Genomic DNA, 15,522 nt, shown 5'->3' on the forward strand with positions numbered 1-15,522 from the left:
AGTTAGTAGAACTATTAGGTCGAAGGAAAACAACAAATGAACAAATCCCAGAAAGCTCGTCTGTTGCTACGTCGTCTTTTATTGAACAACACTTAATGAAGAGAAAATAAGTTATGTCATATCAATATCTCCATGCAGGAATAGGATAGCACCAAAAAAATATCTCCATGCAAGAAAAAATCCTCAATCTCATTCATATCTATTTGTACAGCTACATACATGTACGCCGTTAGCTCTTTCGTTGGTTTTTTTTTTTTTTTGAGGGGAAAACGTAGCCAATATTATTAACTAACATCCAGCTCCGCCAAGGCTAAGACGCCTTGCGGGAAATCAGATACATAAACATGTTGCACCCCATCAGCAGGGTAAAGTCTCGCAATGAAATGAGCTACTGTATTCCCACTACGCTTGACATGCAGAAAAGAAAAACTAGATAAACTATTTCCCAGAATACTAATGTCCTCCAAAACCAAATCTGTGGGAGACCTCCCGAAACTCTTCTTCGCGATAGCTTTAGGAATATTGCTCGCATCACATTCAAGCTCGATCGACCCATAGCCAAAACGTTTCGCCATCTCCATCCCAAAACGAGCCCCCATTGCTTCAGCAAGAGCGACAGACCACCGAGCCCGAAACCGACGCACTGCCACCAACAGGACCTTGCCCGTCGAATCCCGCACCACAGCACCCACACCCACAATGCCATCCGCCAGCATAGCTGCGTCTGTATTCAGCCGAAAACATCCTTCACTCGGCGCCACCCACCTCGCCCGCGACTGATACGCCAAAGCAGCAGGCTCTGCCCTATAAACCGAGGCGGCATAATTCTTATACTCACTCACGAGTTTCAAAAATCCCATAACACGAACCTGCACATTCAGCCATGGTTCCTCAAAAGTTACCGAATTACGGTATGACCATGCGGCCCACGCCAGTGCCAAGAAAGATAACAAATCATTCTTCTCCAACCTTGCTACAATCCACACAAAAAAATCTAAGAAAGAGGAAATGGGACCATCTCTTACGTAGTAAACGAAAGGGGAATTTTCCCATATGGGAGAAACAAGAGAACACCGGAAAATGGCATGAGTGATAGACTCATCCTCCCTGCGACAATGCTGGCAGCACCCTTCGTTGCCAAAATATGGCGGTCCTTTAACCTTCCTCTAGTCGCTAATGCCCCCATACACGCTCGCCACACAAAGTGTTTAAGCTTCGGGGGTCCGTCCAGTCCCCATATCACCTTCCAGACCTCCCCATTAACATCCCCGAACCTGCCCAGCCAACCTCGCAGGTGTCCAAGGCGTCCCAGCCAATACGCAGATTTTGTAGAAAAAAACCCATCCACCGTCGGCCACCAGTACAGCACATCAGGAGGTTTACGGGAACTAAGAGGTATTTCCCGAATCAATCGAATGTCCTCATCCGTAAAATGAGTGTGCAGCTCCACCTCATTCCAAGCTCCATTCTCGTCAAATAAATCCGACACCCTGAGATCTACAGGACTCTCCAAGTTTGGTGTAGGAACCACCGAAGCCGAGTCACCTGGGAGCCAAGAGTCCTCCCATACGCCAATGCTACCACCATCGCCCACTCGCCATTTCAGTCCTTCCATCAAAAGAGACTTCGCACCCCATATGCTACGCCATACATAGCTAGGGTCGAAACCTCTCATAGCACTCAGAAAGGTAGTGCGTGGATAATACCTCGCCCGAAGCACATGATGAGCCATCGAATTCGTATCGCACATCAGCCGCCACCCCTGCTTGGCTAAGAGAGCCTGGTTAAACACCCTGAGGTCCCTAAATCCCATACCACCATACACCTTCGGTAAACATAATTTCTCCCAACTCACCCAATGCATCTTTCGTTCCGTCCCCCGAGCACCCCACCAAAATCTAGCACACATAGAGTTAATTTCAGAAAGAATGCATTCCGGAATAGCAAACAGACTCATCATATAAGTAGGAATGGCTTGTATGACAGCTTTCAGTAAAACTTCCTTCCCAGCACGAGACAGTAACTTCTCTTTCCAACCCTGCAATTTCTTCCAAACTCTTTCTTTCAACACCATAAACACCATCTTTTTCGACCTGCCAATTACTGTCGGAAGCCCCAAGTATTTCTCATGTCTCTCAACCTCCCTGACACCAAAAAGGGAGCGAATTTCATTTTTCCGCCTATCATCCACAGATTTACTAAAAGACACTTCAGATTTATCAAAGTTAATTTTCTGTCCAGATGCTCTTTCATACGTACTGAGAATATCAGCCACTACAGAGCATTCCTGAAGCGTAGCTCTAGTAAACAGTATACTGTCATCTGCAAAAAATAAGTGCGAAATACGAGGGGCAGAACGACATACCCTAGCACCATGAATCAAGCCATCACCTGCCGCCTTCGATAATAGTGCCGAGAAAGCTTCCGCACAAAGGAGAAACAAATAAGGGGACAACGGATCTCCCTGCCGAAGCCCCCTTGATGGAATAATGTTACCCTCCACACGGCCATTAAGCTTGAAAGAGTAGGAAACACTCGATAAGCACTCCATAATCCTTCTCACCCAGCCCTCACAGAAACCCAATCTCCGCATCACTTTTTCCAGAAAAGACCATTCCACGCGATCATATGCCTTACTCATGTCCAATTTGAAAGCCATGACACCATTCCTACCATCACCCCCTCTCTTCATACGATGAAAAATCTCAAAAGCAACCATCGCATTATCTGTAATAAGCCTGCCAGGAACAAAAGCACTCTGGTGTAAAGAAATAAGATCAGATAGAAAAATTTTGAGCCTATTTGCCATCATCTTCGAAATGATTTTGTACAGGACCGTACATAGACTTATAGGTCGAAAATCACCCATCTGCTGCGGGTTCGAACATTTGGGAATCAATACAATACACGTCTGGTTCATTGAATCAATTTGCACCCGACCAAGCCACCACTCTCGAATAAACTGCACAATGTCATCTCCTACAATGTGCCAAAATTTTTGATAGAACAATGCATGCATACCATCCACACCCGGGGCCTTATTTGGGTGCATCTGAAACAAAGCATCCCTAATCTCCTCCTCCCTAGGCTCGGCCACCAAAGCTTCATTAGCCTCATTCGAAATTTTTGGCGAGAGACCCGCCAAAGCATCCTCGGCATTTGACGGATTAGAAGAAGAGAAAATAGTAGTAAAGTACTCAGAAATAATAGTACTTACCTCCTTCTCATCGGTTTTCAACACTCCCTCACTATCTTTAAGCTTGTGGATTGTATTACGCTTTTTCCTCTGGCTTGCCTTGTGATGAAAATAAGAGGTATTCTTATCCCCATCACGCATCTCATTAGCTCGAGCACGAGCATGCCAATATGACTCGTGTAAACGGTTCAAATCATCTAATTCCCGAACAATTTCTTTACATCTTCCCAACATACGACCATCCGGCACCTTATTCTGCCAAACCTGCAGCTCCTCCTCCTTATGCTTTATCCGCTTTTTCACATCACCAAAAGTTGCAGCCGCCCACCCCTTAAGCGCCGAAGCACACCCATCAATTCGGTCAACCATTCGTGCCCCCCCGCTTTCACCCCACGCCTGCTGTACCACCTTGTGACAATCCGCATTTCCTAACCACATCGCTTCAAAATGATACCGGTTCCCTTTCCTTCTCTCTAGCTGCCCCGAATCCGAGCAAAGCAGTATAGGTGCATGATCTGACTTATAAATAGGGAAATTCTTCACCCATGCCTGCGGAAATAAGTTGCCCCACCTATCACAAGCCAGAAATCGATCAAGACGTTCACGGATCATCGTGCTCGCGTCATTACCACGCTGCCACGTAAACGCACCCCCTCTACAACCCAAGTCACTGAGCCCACACAACTCCACAGAATCACGGAACGCATCTATTTGTCTTTCCCCTCTAACAGCACCCCCTTCTTTCTCAGATGCATGTAAGATCTCATTGAAATCCCCGAAAAAAATAATTGGAAGTGAAATCGCATCCCTAAGATCCTTCATCAAAGCCCAAGTTAAATGTTTAAGGGACGCCTCCGGCCACCCATAAATGCCCACAGCCGCCCACACACCGTTACCATCATCATCTCGTACCTCCACCGCTACATGGTGAACCGAGTAAGAGATCACATTAATGTTTAAATCACTCCACCAAAAACCAATCCCCCCTGAAAGTCCTACACTACTTAAACATAAACCTTCAGAAAAACCGCACTTATCTCTAACTGTCTGTAACCGTTTTGCATCAATCATAGTTTCCATCAAGAAAACCATATTGGGTCTATCTCTCCAACACCACGATTGGAGTGTTTTAACTGTCCTAGGGTTGCCCAGGCCCTGGCAGTTCCAGCTGTATATTTTCATTGTCCTTCGCGGGGTTGGTACATTCCAACCTCCGCTACTGTCAAGGGAGCAAGTTCCCCATCCAAAGTACTTATTAGTTTCAATTTTTTCCCCGAAACATCCATCTCCTCCATGTTCACATCATCACCATCCATCCCCGAATCCGCATCCATAAAAATTTTTCGCTTGCCCCCCACAGCATCCCCCACTCCTGTTTTCGCCATCCCCTCACTACATTTTACCTGCTTCGAATGTAATTTAGGAGCTTTTTTAAGACCTTTTCTGCCTTTTGTACAGGCTGCCACATAGGATCCGATAGTAAAAGGCAACGATTCAAATTGAGCAGATGTATGTGTCCCCTCCGTACCATCCCCCAACAATCCCACGTTCGGTTCTGCCACATGTCCACTAGCATGAACATCCTCAACAAAATTTGTCCCCTCCAAACCCCCTGGCATTAATATACTGGTCCCTACCTCACCACTAGCTTTATTTGCATTGGGAATATCAGACAAAGTTAACGTACCTTCAATATGAAGAGCATTAATTGATGCTGCAGGCAAATCATGAGGACTAGAAGAGATAGGGCCCTCTAGAACCACGTCATCATCAGCTGCATGGGAAACCACATCCTTCCGCTTGATCACCTCGACATTTCGCCCAGCTCCACTCGCAGCACCTACTCTCTTACTACCCCCATCCTCCATACTATCAAGGCGAAGTTGCCTAGCACACGACAAAAACCGCCTCGCCTCTTCTTGTTTCTTGGCACTACCTCGCCTCGGTGACGCTTTTAACCAAGCCCCCCATTGTTTGACCTCCCCTCTCTCCGTCTCCACCGCCTCACTGCAGTCACGTTCAATGTGTCCAATAAGCCCACACACATAACAAAACATTGGCAGCCTTTCATATTTAACTTCAACCTGTATTACTTTCCCCGTACTCGAACGAATACGTTGAATACGTTTTAAAGGTTTCGTAATATTCATAATAATTTTAGCCCTAGCAAAGGTATCCCACAAAATACCGTCATTGTCCACCTCCACAACCTCTCCTAGACTACTTCCAATGGCTCGGATATGGTTCGCACTCCTGCAGTCAAGGGGAATGTTATAGAATCGAACCCAGAAAGGACTATGATTTAGCGCAATTTCAGATGGTTGAACTCCACCCTCAATTTCATTCAACACAATCAGATGTTGATCAAAGGTCCAAGGCCGACCCTCCATTACTTTCTTTCGATCCTTGCCCGACGCAAATTGAACGACAAACAATCCGTTCTCAATCGAACGAAATAAGGCCTCTTTCGAAATTGCCCATATCTGATTCATCGTCTTTTTGAACGCCTCAAAGTTATACGGTCGAACCGTCATGATTTTCCCCACTACCGCTAAGTTAATGGTTGGTTCCACATCCTCCGATACCACCGCATCAAAACCTACAATACTTTCTTCCTCCTCTGTGATCCGAAGGTTCGACCACCGGATCGTTATATCGTCTGCCATGGTACACCACTCAAGATCTGATCCCCCAGAGGGAACAGTCGACTCACCCACAGAGACCAAAACTCGCGACCCAAGACTGGACGCTCAAACCCTAGCAAGAAACTAGAGAGAGACTAGTTGTCATGGAGTTCTTTCCGGAATAATAGTACTGTAGTAGTAGAGTAGTAGTACTCGCCAAAGATTTTTTAGCTCTTTCGTTGGTTTATAAAGTATCAATCATTTATTTCATCTGTAGTATTTCTATTTAAGGTACATGAATTCAATTTTATTGTAAGAAAATCAGCGACAATTACCGTCGACTACGGGGAAGTAAGGAGTTAAGGACAATCGCCATCGTCCACCTCTTATGAGCTTGATTGAGGCCATCGTCATTAATCGACAAATTTATACTAGTCAAATAGGTACGAACGATATAAAATTTATTAACGATAACAATCATAATAATCCTCTTACTCCGATCTCTCTATTTGTTATTATAAAATCAAATAATATTGTTTAGTTTTTATTGGATTCCTCTTAATATATGATTTTAAAATATCAATATTATTCAGATTTGTTAAGGATAATTTCGAGACCTTATGCCATGCATTAAACATGGTTTTATGGGGACATAAAAGGGATTCATAATTTCGTATTTTTAATAATTAATTTAAATATTTTATTAAAAATGGATGAGAAAATTATTAAATTTCTCAAATACTTCAAAAGTAATTTTAATTTTTAACAACGAGACACCTTAGCAAACACATACCAGAGATAAAATGAAAACTTATCGATATAAATTCCAAGTTTGAGCTTTGTTCCTATATTAATGCAAAATTAAATATGTTTTATTTTTGATTAATCCCAAGTTTAGGGGTAGTCTTCCATTGGTCTCTAATCCAAAGTGTCCGGTTGCTAACTTATTAAATAAGCTGGTATGCACGTTTAATTAAAAAAAGTTGATATTCCGACAAAAAGTTGATATTATGCTAAAAATATACATTGAGACGAATCTAACAAGATCCCACATGACTATATTTTTCCTTAAGTACAAATCACAAAAGATAGTCAAAGTTACACATGTGGATATTACTAGAAGTCAAAACGGATCATCTAAAAAAACGGAGGAAGTTTTGCTTTCCATCCCTTCTTTCACTCTTTTTTTTTTTGAAAGAGAAATTTCATTAATTAAAGGTCAAACGGCATCTACAATAGATATTAAAGAAAAACAAGATACAATTAAACAAGATTAAATCAAATTCGTCCTCGAAGAAACTATAATGAACCAAATCGAGCAATACAGCGCAACCCCCTTGTATTTGTTGAATCAAACAGCTATTGATGAGGAAGTCTATCATTCTGACATAGTTTGGGAAGAGCATTCTTGATTGAACCATGTTAACCGCATCCGAGATTCCAATACCTTCATGTTGAGTCTCGAACTTCAACCAATAAGAACAATTTCTCATACCTAAAAACAAAAAAACTACACTCACAACTCCTACAGGGGAGAAGGAGATCTCCACAACAGAGACTAAAAACCCCATAATAGGGTTTGAACAAATCTCATAAAGAGATACTGATTTATTCAACAAAACAAGAAAATGAAATAAAAACTGAAAATAAAAGTGCAAAAGGGGCACTCTAATTTGTTTTAGAGAGAAAAAAAAAGAGAGGGCTAGGGTTTTTTTTTGATTCCCTTCTTTCACTCTAATTTGTTTATGTTTTCCATCTAATATTTTCCTTCTAATGGACATTTTTTTTCAAACATGTGATGCATGTACATTATTTAAAAATTTCAAATACAACAAAATCAACTAATTAAGATAACATTGATGTCAATGAAGTACAAATAACGCTTTCCATCCCTTCTTTCACTCTAATTTGTTTATGTGTTCCATCTAATATTTTCCTTCTAATGGACATTTTTTTTCAAACATGTGATGCATGTACATTATTTCAAAATTTCAAATACAACAAAATCAACTAATTAAGATAACATTGATGTCAATGAAATACAAACCCATGTTTTAACCGGTTTTAAGACCTCCACGAAATCATTTCCCAAGTAATTCGGCGGGCTTCAACTCTCAAGTGGTGGAAGAAAGGATTAGAAAATGGTGGATGGAGAATGGGACAAATAAGAGAGATTAGAGAAGATAAGAAGTTAATTACTTTTTTTTGAAGTAAAGAAGAGTTAGTTACTTAGTAAAAATGTTAAAGGTTACTTGGACTGATATTTGGAAAATCACCTTTAAACAATACTTGGGATTATTATGGGAAGACACATCAAATTTAGGATTTATATTGTCAATTTTTTCAAAATAAAACTAAAATAAGCTATGAAAACTGAAAAAATTATACAGCTTAGGGGCAAAAATTTGGATTAACAAATGCAAAATTCTTTTTCGATCTAAACTCATATATATGTATATAAAATTGGGGACCTTAAACGATCGTTCACTCTGCTCATTTGTTTGAGACCTATATGATAATATTGCTATTTGTACCTTTACTACTCCCTCCGTTTCCTAAAGATCTTCCCTCTTTCCGTTTAAGGGTGTTTTCAAAAGATCTCCCCTCTTTTGCTTTATTCCTTATTTGGCAAAACAAGTTTTCCTATTTACCCTCTCATGTCACTATCATATGGTCCACCATTACATTATTTATTCAATTTTACTCCCTTTCTCTCTCCTACTTTAACCCCTTTTTATTTGTTTATTTATCTTAACCCCTTTCTCTCTCCTACTTTACTCACACCATGCCCCACACAACTTGATTTTCCTTGGTATCTATAGGAACAGTAAGTGGGAAGATCTTTAGGAAACGGAGGGAGTACTTAATACTTCCTCAGTTATATCAAAATTGCAATGTTCTATCTTTCATATTTACGACTGCATAACTTTGACTATTTAATTTGTATCATTAATATTTCAGCTTATAGAAATTATAAGAAGTTGATATTAATAAAATTTACATCAAGACTAATCAAACTAATATACTATAAATAACTTTTATTTTATATTGTATATTAGGAAAAATATGGTTAAAGTTAGTTTATGATCGTGTAAAAATAAAGAAGTTGCCGTTTTATGAGAATAGAAAAAGTAGATATAGTAATATAAATGGTTAAATATATACGCAGGGTAACATATAAAGTCAATAGTGTTACAAATAATAACAAAAGGAGGGATGCTTATTAATTGGATGAAGTTCAGGTGAAAGCAACTGATCTAATATATATATATATATATATATATATATATATAATATATATATATATATATATATATATATATATATAATATATATATTATATATATATATATATATATATATATATATATATATATACATATATATACATATGAGAATGTGAGAACAATGATAATTAATCCATTTTCAAAATTATTACTCTATTAGTATAATGCAAGATGATACTATTTCCTGAAAAATGAAATCCTTTAAAAAGATTGGTCTTATAATGGAAAAATTATTTAGCTCTTTAAGTAAATTGGATTACTTGTTGATTAAAAAGAACAACCTAAAGTAGTGGTCCTACTCGAACCCAAAACCTATTAACTTGACAAGAGCTAAAAAGAAAGACATGAGTTTATTGATTTGGGCCACCAACAGTGAGACCTTTACGGACACATTCGTAATGGTACAAGAAAAACAAAATAGTGGCATTAGAAAATTACAGTACTGATGCATTATGCAAAGTAAAAGAAAATAAATTAAATTATGAAATATGAGTTGTGTCATTAATTGTTCAACCACAAAATCAATTTTAGTTTTGTCGAATCTCATAGGTCTAGCTCACAAGTCACAAGGCCTACAATGGTTTTAACCTATACGAGGCCCACATGCATAGCAATTACTAATCATGTTACTAGTAATACAACGCTCTTACAACTTCTGAAAAACAAAAGAATATTTTGAAAATTTGGTTAAAAAAAGATTTTAAATTGCTTGACTAGGTGAATAATAATTGGTTACGTTAGCACTTGTATCACGTAGAATAAACAATGGTTGCATACGATATTTTCTGGACAACAATGTATCAAATCAATTCCAATGTTAAATCAATTGGTCGTTGGTGAAACGATAGACTTAGACTTTAGGGACTGGACTATCTGATTGACAATTGAAGTAGGAAAAGATATAGAGAAAGGGAAATACAGAGAAAAGAACAAAAAATAATAATCAAATAATGTGTTCTACTCGACTAGGGTTAAATAAATAAACTCGTTAATAAAGTATTGGTGAAAGCTATATGGTCCATATTTCAATTAATTCTAGTACCGTGGTCCAGTACAGGGATGGATCTAGGGGGTGGCCTACCCAGGCATCGGCCCACCCCATGATCCAAAATAATATAAGTAACCTATCTGGGATAGTAATGTAAATTGGTATGGTGTAGCAGGTGGTTTTTTAAAGAAATTAATCAATAAGTTCGGCCCATCCTATATAGAAATCCTAGATCCGCCACTGGTCCAGTACATTAGTGCCTTCGTCCCCCCCCCACCCAAAAACTTGGTCTCTAACCTTCCTCCATGAACTCAACCAATCACAATTCACAACCACGTATGGTTGATTGGTTGTTGTCTATCTTCATTGCCACCATCATTTTCATACCATAAATGTTTTCTTTATGGTCCAATTAAACTATAAAAACTTCAAAATTTTGTTAGTAAATTCAACCATCTTAAAGGGAACAATCATGGTAGCTCCTCATTCTTGATTTCGATTATACTTCTTTCATTTTAAAATAAGTGAAACACTTCTCTGTTTTACCTGAGAGTTCTTTGAGAGAAGTGTTTCTCTTATTTCAAAATGGAAAAAGTAATAACAAATTAGTTTCTATAAATTTTTATTTGTTTATTTACTGGGTTACTCTCTCAAATATATTATATATGCTCTTTGCCATTATTGTGAGTGAGGGCTTTTGATCATGTGAGTCGGATGATATCCTAAATGAATGATAAACATCTAAGGCAGGAAAAGAAAGCATGTTTTATATAGTGTTTATGAATTGGTATATAGTGTTTTTGATCTCTTATTTTGATACTTCATATGTTAGGAAATAGGGTGTTGTACTTTGATTTAATGTGGAACAAAAGCAATGGATTAATAAAGATGAGAAAATAATAAAGATACATACACAAACAAAGAACACAAGCAAGGATTTACATGGTTCAGTCAAATTTGACCTACGTCCACAAATGGAGGAGTAGAGCTTCTTCACTATAATGGAGAAAATCAGAGAGAATAATACAAGGAGTCCTAAATTTACTAGAGGTTAAAAGTATTTCTAAAGTTGTGTTAATAATGAACACCAAGAAGCCCTTTTATAACCCTTTACAAAACACCCAAAAAGATAACTCAAAACGAAAAATCAAAAACCACGTGGCCGCCAGGCCGTCCGATCGGATCGGGCGACGTCCGCCCGATTAGGCGACATCTGCCCAATCAGGCGACTAATTTTTTTTCCAAACTGTTAATGTCTCGGGCCCGATCGATCGGGCGACACCCGCTCGATCGTGTTTGCAACGGATGCTCGATCGGGCGAGCTTGCAGAAATAGCATATGACGAATTTTCAAGACACAAAACTTAACATCATAAAATATTATGTACCAAAACATAAACACTATATTTTTCTATGGGAATAGCAACATATCATCTACCACTTAGATATTTATCATTTCTCGAGATCCAGTTGGATGGATATGCTATGAGATTGTTATACATGTGACACCAACGATTCTCTTTTAGCCACTATAGTCTATATGACTATATTCTACAGTATAATGTCCTTTGATATCACATATTGTCGTGGTTTCAAAATTATCATCCTCAATTTGATTGGTTATTGCTAGTTTTAATCTGATAAAACTTTGCTTTGAAGTTATGAGGCTTTAAAGAGGCCCAATAATACCAAAATGTTAGCACATTAGGGTTATTCAATGATTTTTGCCGTAGACCAACCCTCTAATAATAGGTAAGAATATTAGCTTAGTAATTAAGCAGAGATAATCTTGATTAAGTGATCATATCGGACGGCCCGATTTGGGCCGGTTTCGAATAATCATTGTCAGCCCAAATAAGGCCCATCTTTGATTTAGGCTCCGTTTGGTAGGGTGTAAAACATTTTCAGTGTAAAATGATTTTCATGGAAAACAATTTACAATGGAAAACACAATTCCAAAATTAGTTTTCCGTTGTTTGGTTCAATGTAAAAAAAATGATGAAATGAAAGGAAAATGAAAGGGAAAGTAAGGAGGTGGTGAGAGGAGTGTACAAGAGATAAGAAAAATAGTTTTCCCTTCATTTTGAAAGGAAAATGGTTTTCCATCATTGGGAGAGTAATTTTACCCCAAAGGGAAAATGATTTTACATTCTTTTGCCAACCAAACAATGTAAAACTGAAAATAGAGGAAAACAGTTTTCCGAGAAAACGTTTTACGCCCTGCCAAACGGAGCCTTAGTGCCAATGTTTTTGAGAGTATACTATATTTTTGATCCATATAAGTCACGAAGGTAATACAAAGTATAAAACAGGAGAGGAGGATTTGAACCTGTGACCTATTGTTTCACAACACCTTAATCTTAACCACTCGACCAAAATATCCTTGTTTTGAAAGTGTACTAGATAAGAAAGAAGTTTCTTCAAGTAGATTTAAGTCAGACGTTCAAGAATTTAGTAATGAAATTATGTATTCTGTACAAATTAGTAAGTAAGCTCTACAATTCACCTTATACATAAATTACAGGTTGCTCAATGAAAAGAAATTCCCCACAAAATTCAGGAGATTAATTCAAAAGTATAGAGGCTGTACAAATTGTGATGATTAACAAGTAGGAGCATCCAAACCACCCTTGAGTTCCAAGTGCCTGCAATTAGGATTTTCGAAATATTAGTTCACTATTCAACAAACTATATATAGAGTGCAATACCGACATATCGACTATAGTAATAATATCGTCTAAAATATGTCATCGGTGTGATTTTGACCAATACCTAACAAGTTAATGTGCGCATTGCTAATCAAGAATAACAAAAATTATTAAAAGAGACGGTCTAATTTTAATATAAAAGTAGACCTAGTCACTAAATGGATTGAACTAGTCACCGAAAGATATTAACCTAGTTACTATTGGGCTAATTCTTTTTTTAATATTAGGTTTAACATAGCCTAATTTTAATTTAAAAATAGGCGGTTTCTTAAGACAAACTCCAAGAATAAAACATGTTACCTAGTACATAAAATATGACAAGTTTGTTATGACTCGAGACCAAGAGCAATATGATAGTCCTCAACTATCTAAGACTTCATTTTTTTTTTCATGTTTCAGCGTATAATTGATCATTAATATCTTTTTTCTTGACGGGTTTTAATATCCTTTTTACCTATAAGTAGAAGTTATGATAACACAATATCTTGATTTTTATTCTTCCAGATCTACTTCTTAAACTAGAGGTGGTCATGGCCGGGACGAGTTCGGGCTGTACCGCGTCTTAAAAGAATGCCATTGATCGGGCCGAGCCAAAATTTTGTGCCCAAAAAGCCCGCTATTCGGGCTAAAATCGAACCAGCCAAAAAATAGACTAGAAAGTCATTTTTGACTTGCCAAAGCAAAAAAAATCGGGCCAAACCCGACCACGGGCCAAAAAATTCTACCCAAAACACGCCCAAAAAGCAAGCCGGGCCAAAATGATCAACTCTACCTTAAACATACCGTTCAATAATATATGCTTATAAGTTATAACAAGGACACCATTTAACATATACTATATGGACTAATAATGATTAGAGAATAGTTATGATACTATACCTTGAAGGAAAACATGGATGAGGGAGCTGAATTACCAATACCAGTGAAACCAATCTTATATGCAACACTACCATCAGCCTTAAACAATCCAAAGTTTCTCTCAGAAAGAGGTCCTGGTTTCGAATCTTCATTAAACAAGGCAAACACATATGCCTTAATAGGTATATGTGGTCTATAAGGTGTTCCTTTCTTTTTGTACAACAATTTCTTCAAATTACCATTATAAGTCTTTGCATTTTTAACCGTTGCTCCAATCTCATTCGGGTCTCCTTTAGACGCCCACCCGGTTTCAGAAACGATCACTTCCATCTTCCCAAACCCAACTTTCTCCAATGCAGCATAAGCAGCATCAATTTGAGCCATGAACATGTTATCATAGTGAAGTTTAGTTTTCGAGTCGAAAATGCCCTTATTTTTCTTAAAAAGGGCATAATTGATATCAATGTGTGTAGGATCACTTATATAAGCTAAAAAAGGGTAGGCATTTATGTAAAAAGGAGAACCAATTTGGCCAAAAAATTGTAAAAGCGGCTTCATGTAAGGTAATATTTCTTCCCTAAATGCCCCTGCCGAAGGAGGGAAAGATGTAGCAAAGACAGCCTCCGAGTGAGGACTTGAGACTTGAATTGTCCTAGCTAATTGGAGATGATCAAGGGCAAGATAGACATTTCGCACCGCGCCTACTAATGCTCCCCATATGGCTGGATCACCCGTGCTACCTAAGACCTCGTTACCAACCGCAATACCAACAATTTTAGTCCTAGGAAGATATGGTTGTACGTTCTCTTTTATCCATCCCATAGCACGATCTCCATTTGCAGCTATTTCCATCAAGAATTCATTGCCAAGTCCTATAATTATTTCGATTCCACTATCTGCAAACGCGGTTAGAACACTATGATCAGCATCGTAAATCCTTGTGTTCTTTATTTTCGCGGCTTTAAGGAGGGTTACTACACTCTCTGGAGGTGGGAGATTATCAGCTATTCTTCCATAGTTTACACCATATGTTCCAACGAATGCATTTGTGGTCAAAGCTGCATGACATAGAAAGAATATATATAAGAATCAAGTAGATGTATGTGATGAAAAAGTTTAGGCGTAGAAGAATAACAAATTGCAATATATGCATGTAATACGTGATTCATATGCTCAAATTGCAATAATAAGGCAACTAAATTAAAATTTCATGTATATGTTGTTCATGCATAGTATACACATAGTCACATACGTATATTAAATTAAATTTAGGAATAAACTCTTAGTTGGTGGGTGAGATCGGATTAATTCTAGAATTGACTTTCTATTTGAATAACAAATTGACAAATTATTGCACCTTAATGAGCCCGAGCCTAATAAAAAAATATTGAATGGATCTACTTATCGTTTGAATATGACCTAAACATGAAATTTATGATCCGATATTATAAAAAAGATCGAAATAACATACGTACCGTGATGAGAGAGGAGAAGGAAAGAGAAGAAGAAACAAGAGAAAAACCCCATTAGATTAATGAGCTTGTTAATACTAACACTGTTGTTAAACCATTTGAAGTATTTATTCTAAGAAGAGCTTATGAAATTGGAAGGTGAAGGTGCACTTCATTAAAAAGGAAGGCGAATTTAGAACTTATGTAAAAGGAAATGTCAGAAAGATTCCATATCTAAAGTAGGAGAAGAAAGTAATTAAGATTTTTGGTCATTTGTTTAGGAGGGCTTGGAATCTGTTAAAGAGAGTATATGACTTAACTTTTCTTCAAAGTATATCTTTTGTAACCTTTTTTTATTAAGCGTAAGACCTCTAAAGATGGGTTATCTCGTATATTTGGGTTTAGTTTTTG

The 15,522-nt window shown here is 37.8% G+C and overlaps 2 protein-coding genes across 2 annotated transcripts; both read right to left on the reverse strand.

Moving 5' to 3' along the window:
* Positions 1–284: 284 nt before the first annotated feature.
* Positions 285–4,288, reverse strand: LOC125493714 (uncharacterized). The gene is made up of 2 exons (XM_057392296.1): positions 1,075–4,288; positions 285–973 (listed from the first exon to the last, which is right to left on the reverse strand). Exons 1-2 carry the CDS (start codon positions 4,286–4,288, stop codon positions 285–287), a joined length of 3,903 nt encoding a protein of 1,300 aa, XP_057248279.1.
* An 8,206-nt stretch (positions 4,289–12,494) lies between these two features.
* LOC104904560 (glucan endo-1,3-beta-glucosidase 14) lies at positions 12,495–15,271 on the reverse strand. The gene is made up of 3 exons (XM_010692838.3): positions 15,136–15,271; positions 13,682–14,718; positions 12,495–12,739 (listed from the first exon to the last, which is right to left on the reverse strand). The coding sequence occupies exons 1-3, from the start codon at positions 15,185–15,187 to the stop codon at positions 12,659–12,661; spliced, it is 1,170 nt and encodes a 389-aa protein (XP_010691140.2). The 5' UTR covers positions 15,188–15,271; the 3' UTR covers positions 12,495–12,658.
* Between the last annotated feature and the right edge of the window lie 251 nt (positions 15,272–15,522).

The sequence above is a fragment of the Beta vulgaris genome, chromosome 9, assembly GCF_026745355.1.
Source record: "Beta vulgaris subsp. vulgaris cultivar EL10 chromosome 9, EL10.2, whole genome shotgun sequence".
In the NCBI taxonomy this organism is placed as follows: domain Eukaryota; kingdom Viridiplantae; phylum Streptophyta; class Magnoliopsida; order Caryophyllales; family Amaranthaceae; genus Beta; species Beta vulgaris.

Bases quoted from the DNA above. Each gene is read 5' to 3' on its own strand.
- LOC104904560 (XM_010692838.3), bottom strand. From the start codon at position 15,187: ATGGGGTTTTTCTCTTGTTTCTTCTTCTCTTTCCTTCTCCTCTCTCAT. The intron at 14,719-15,135 runs GTACGTATGTTA...TATGTCATGCAG, and splicing joins CCTTCTCCTCTCTCATCACG to CTTTGACCACAAATGCATTC. The intron at 12,740-13,681 runs GTATAGTATCAT...TCCTAATTGCAG, and splicing joins CATCCATGTTTTCCTTCAAG to GCACTTGGAACTCAAGGGTG.
- LOC125493714 (XM_057392296.1), bottom strand. From the start codon at position 4,288: ATGGTTTTCTTGATGGAAACTATGATTGATGCAAAACGGTTACAGACA. The intron at 974-1,074 runs GTGTTCTCTTGT...TGTGGATTGTAG, and splicing joins ATCACTCATGCCATTTTCCG to CAAGGTTGGAGAAGAATGAT.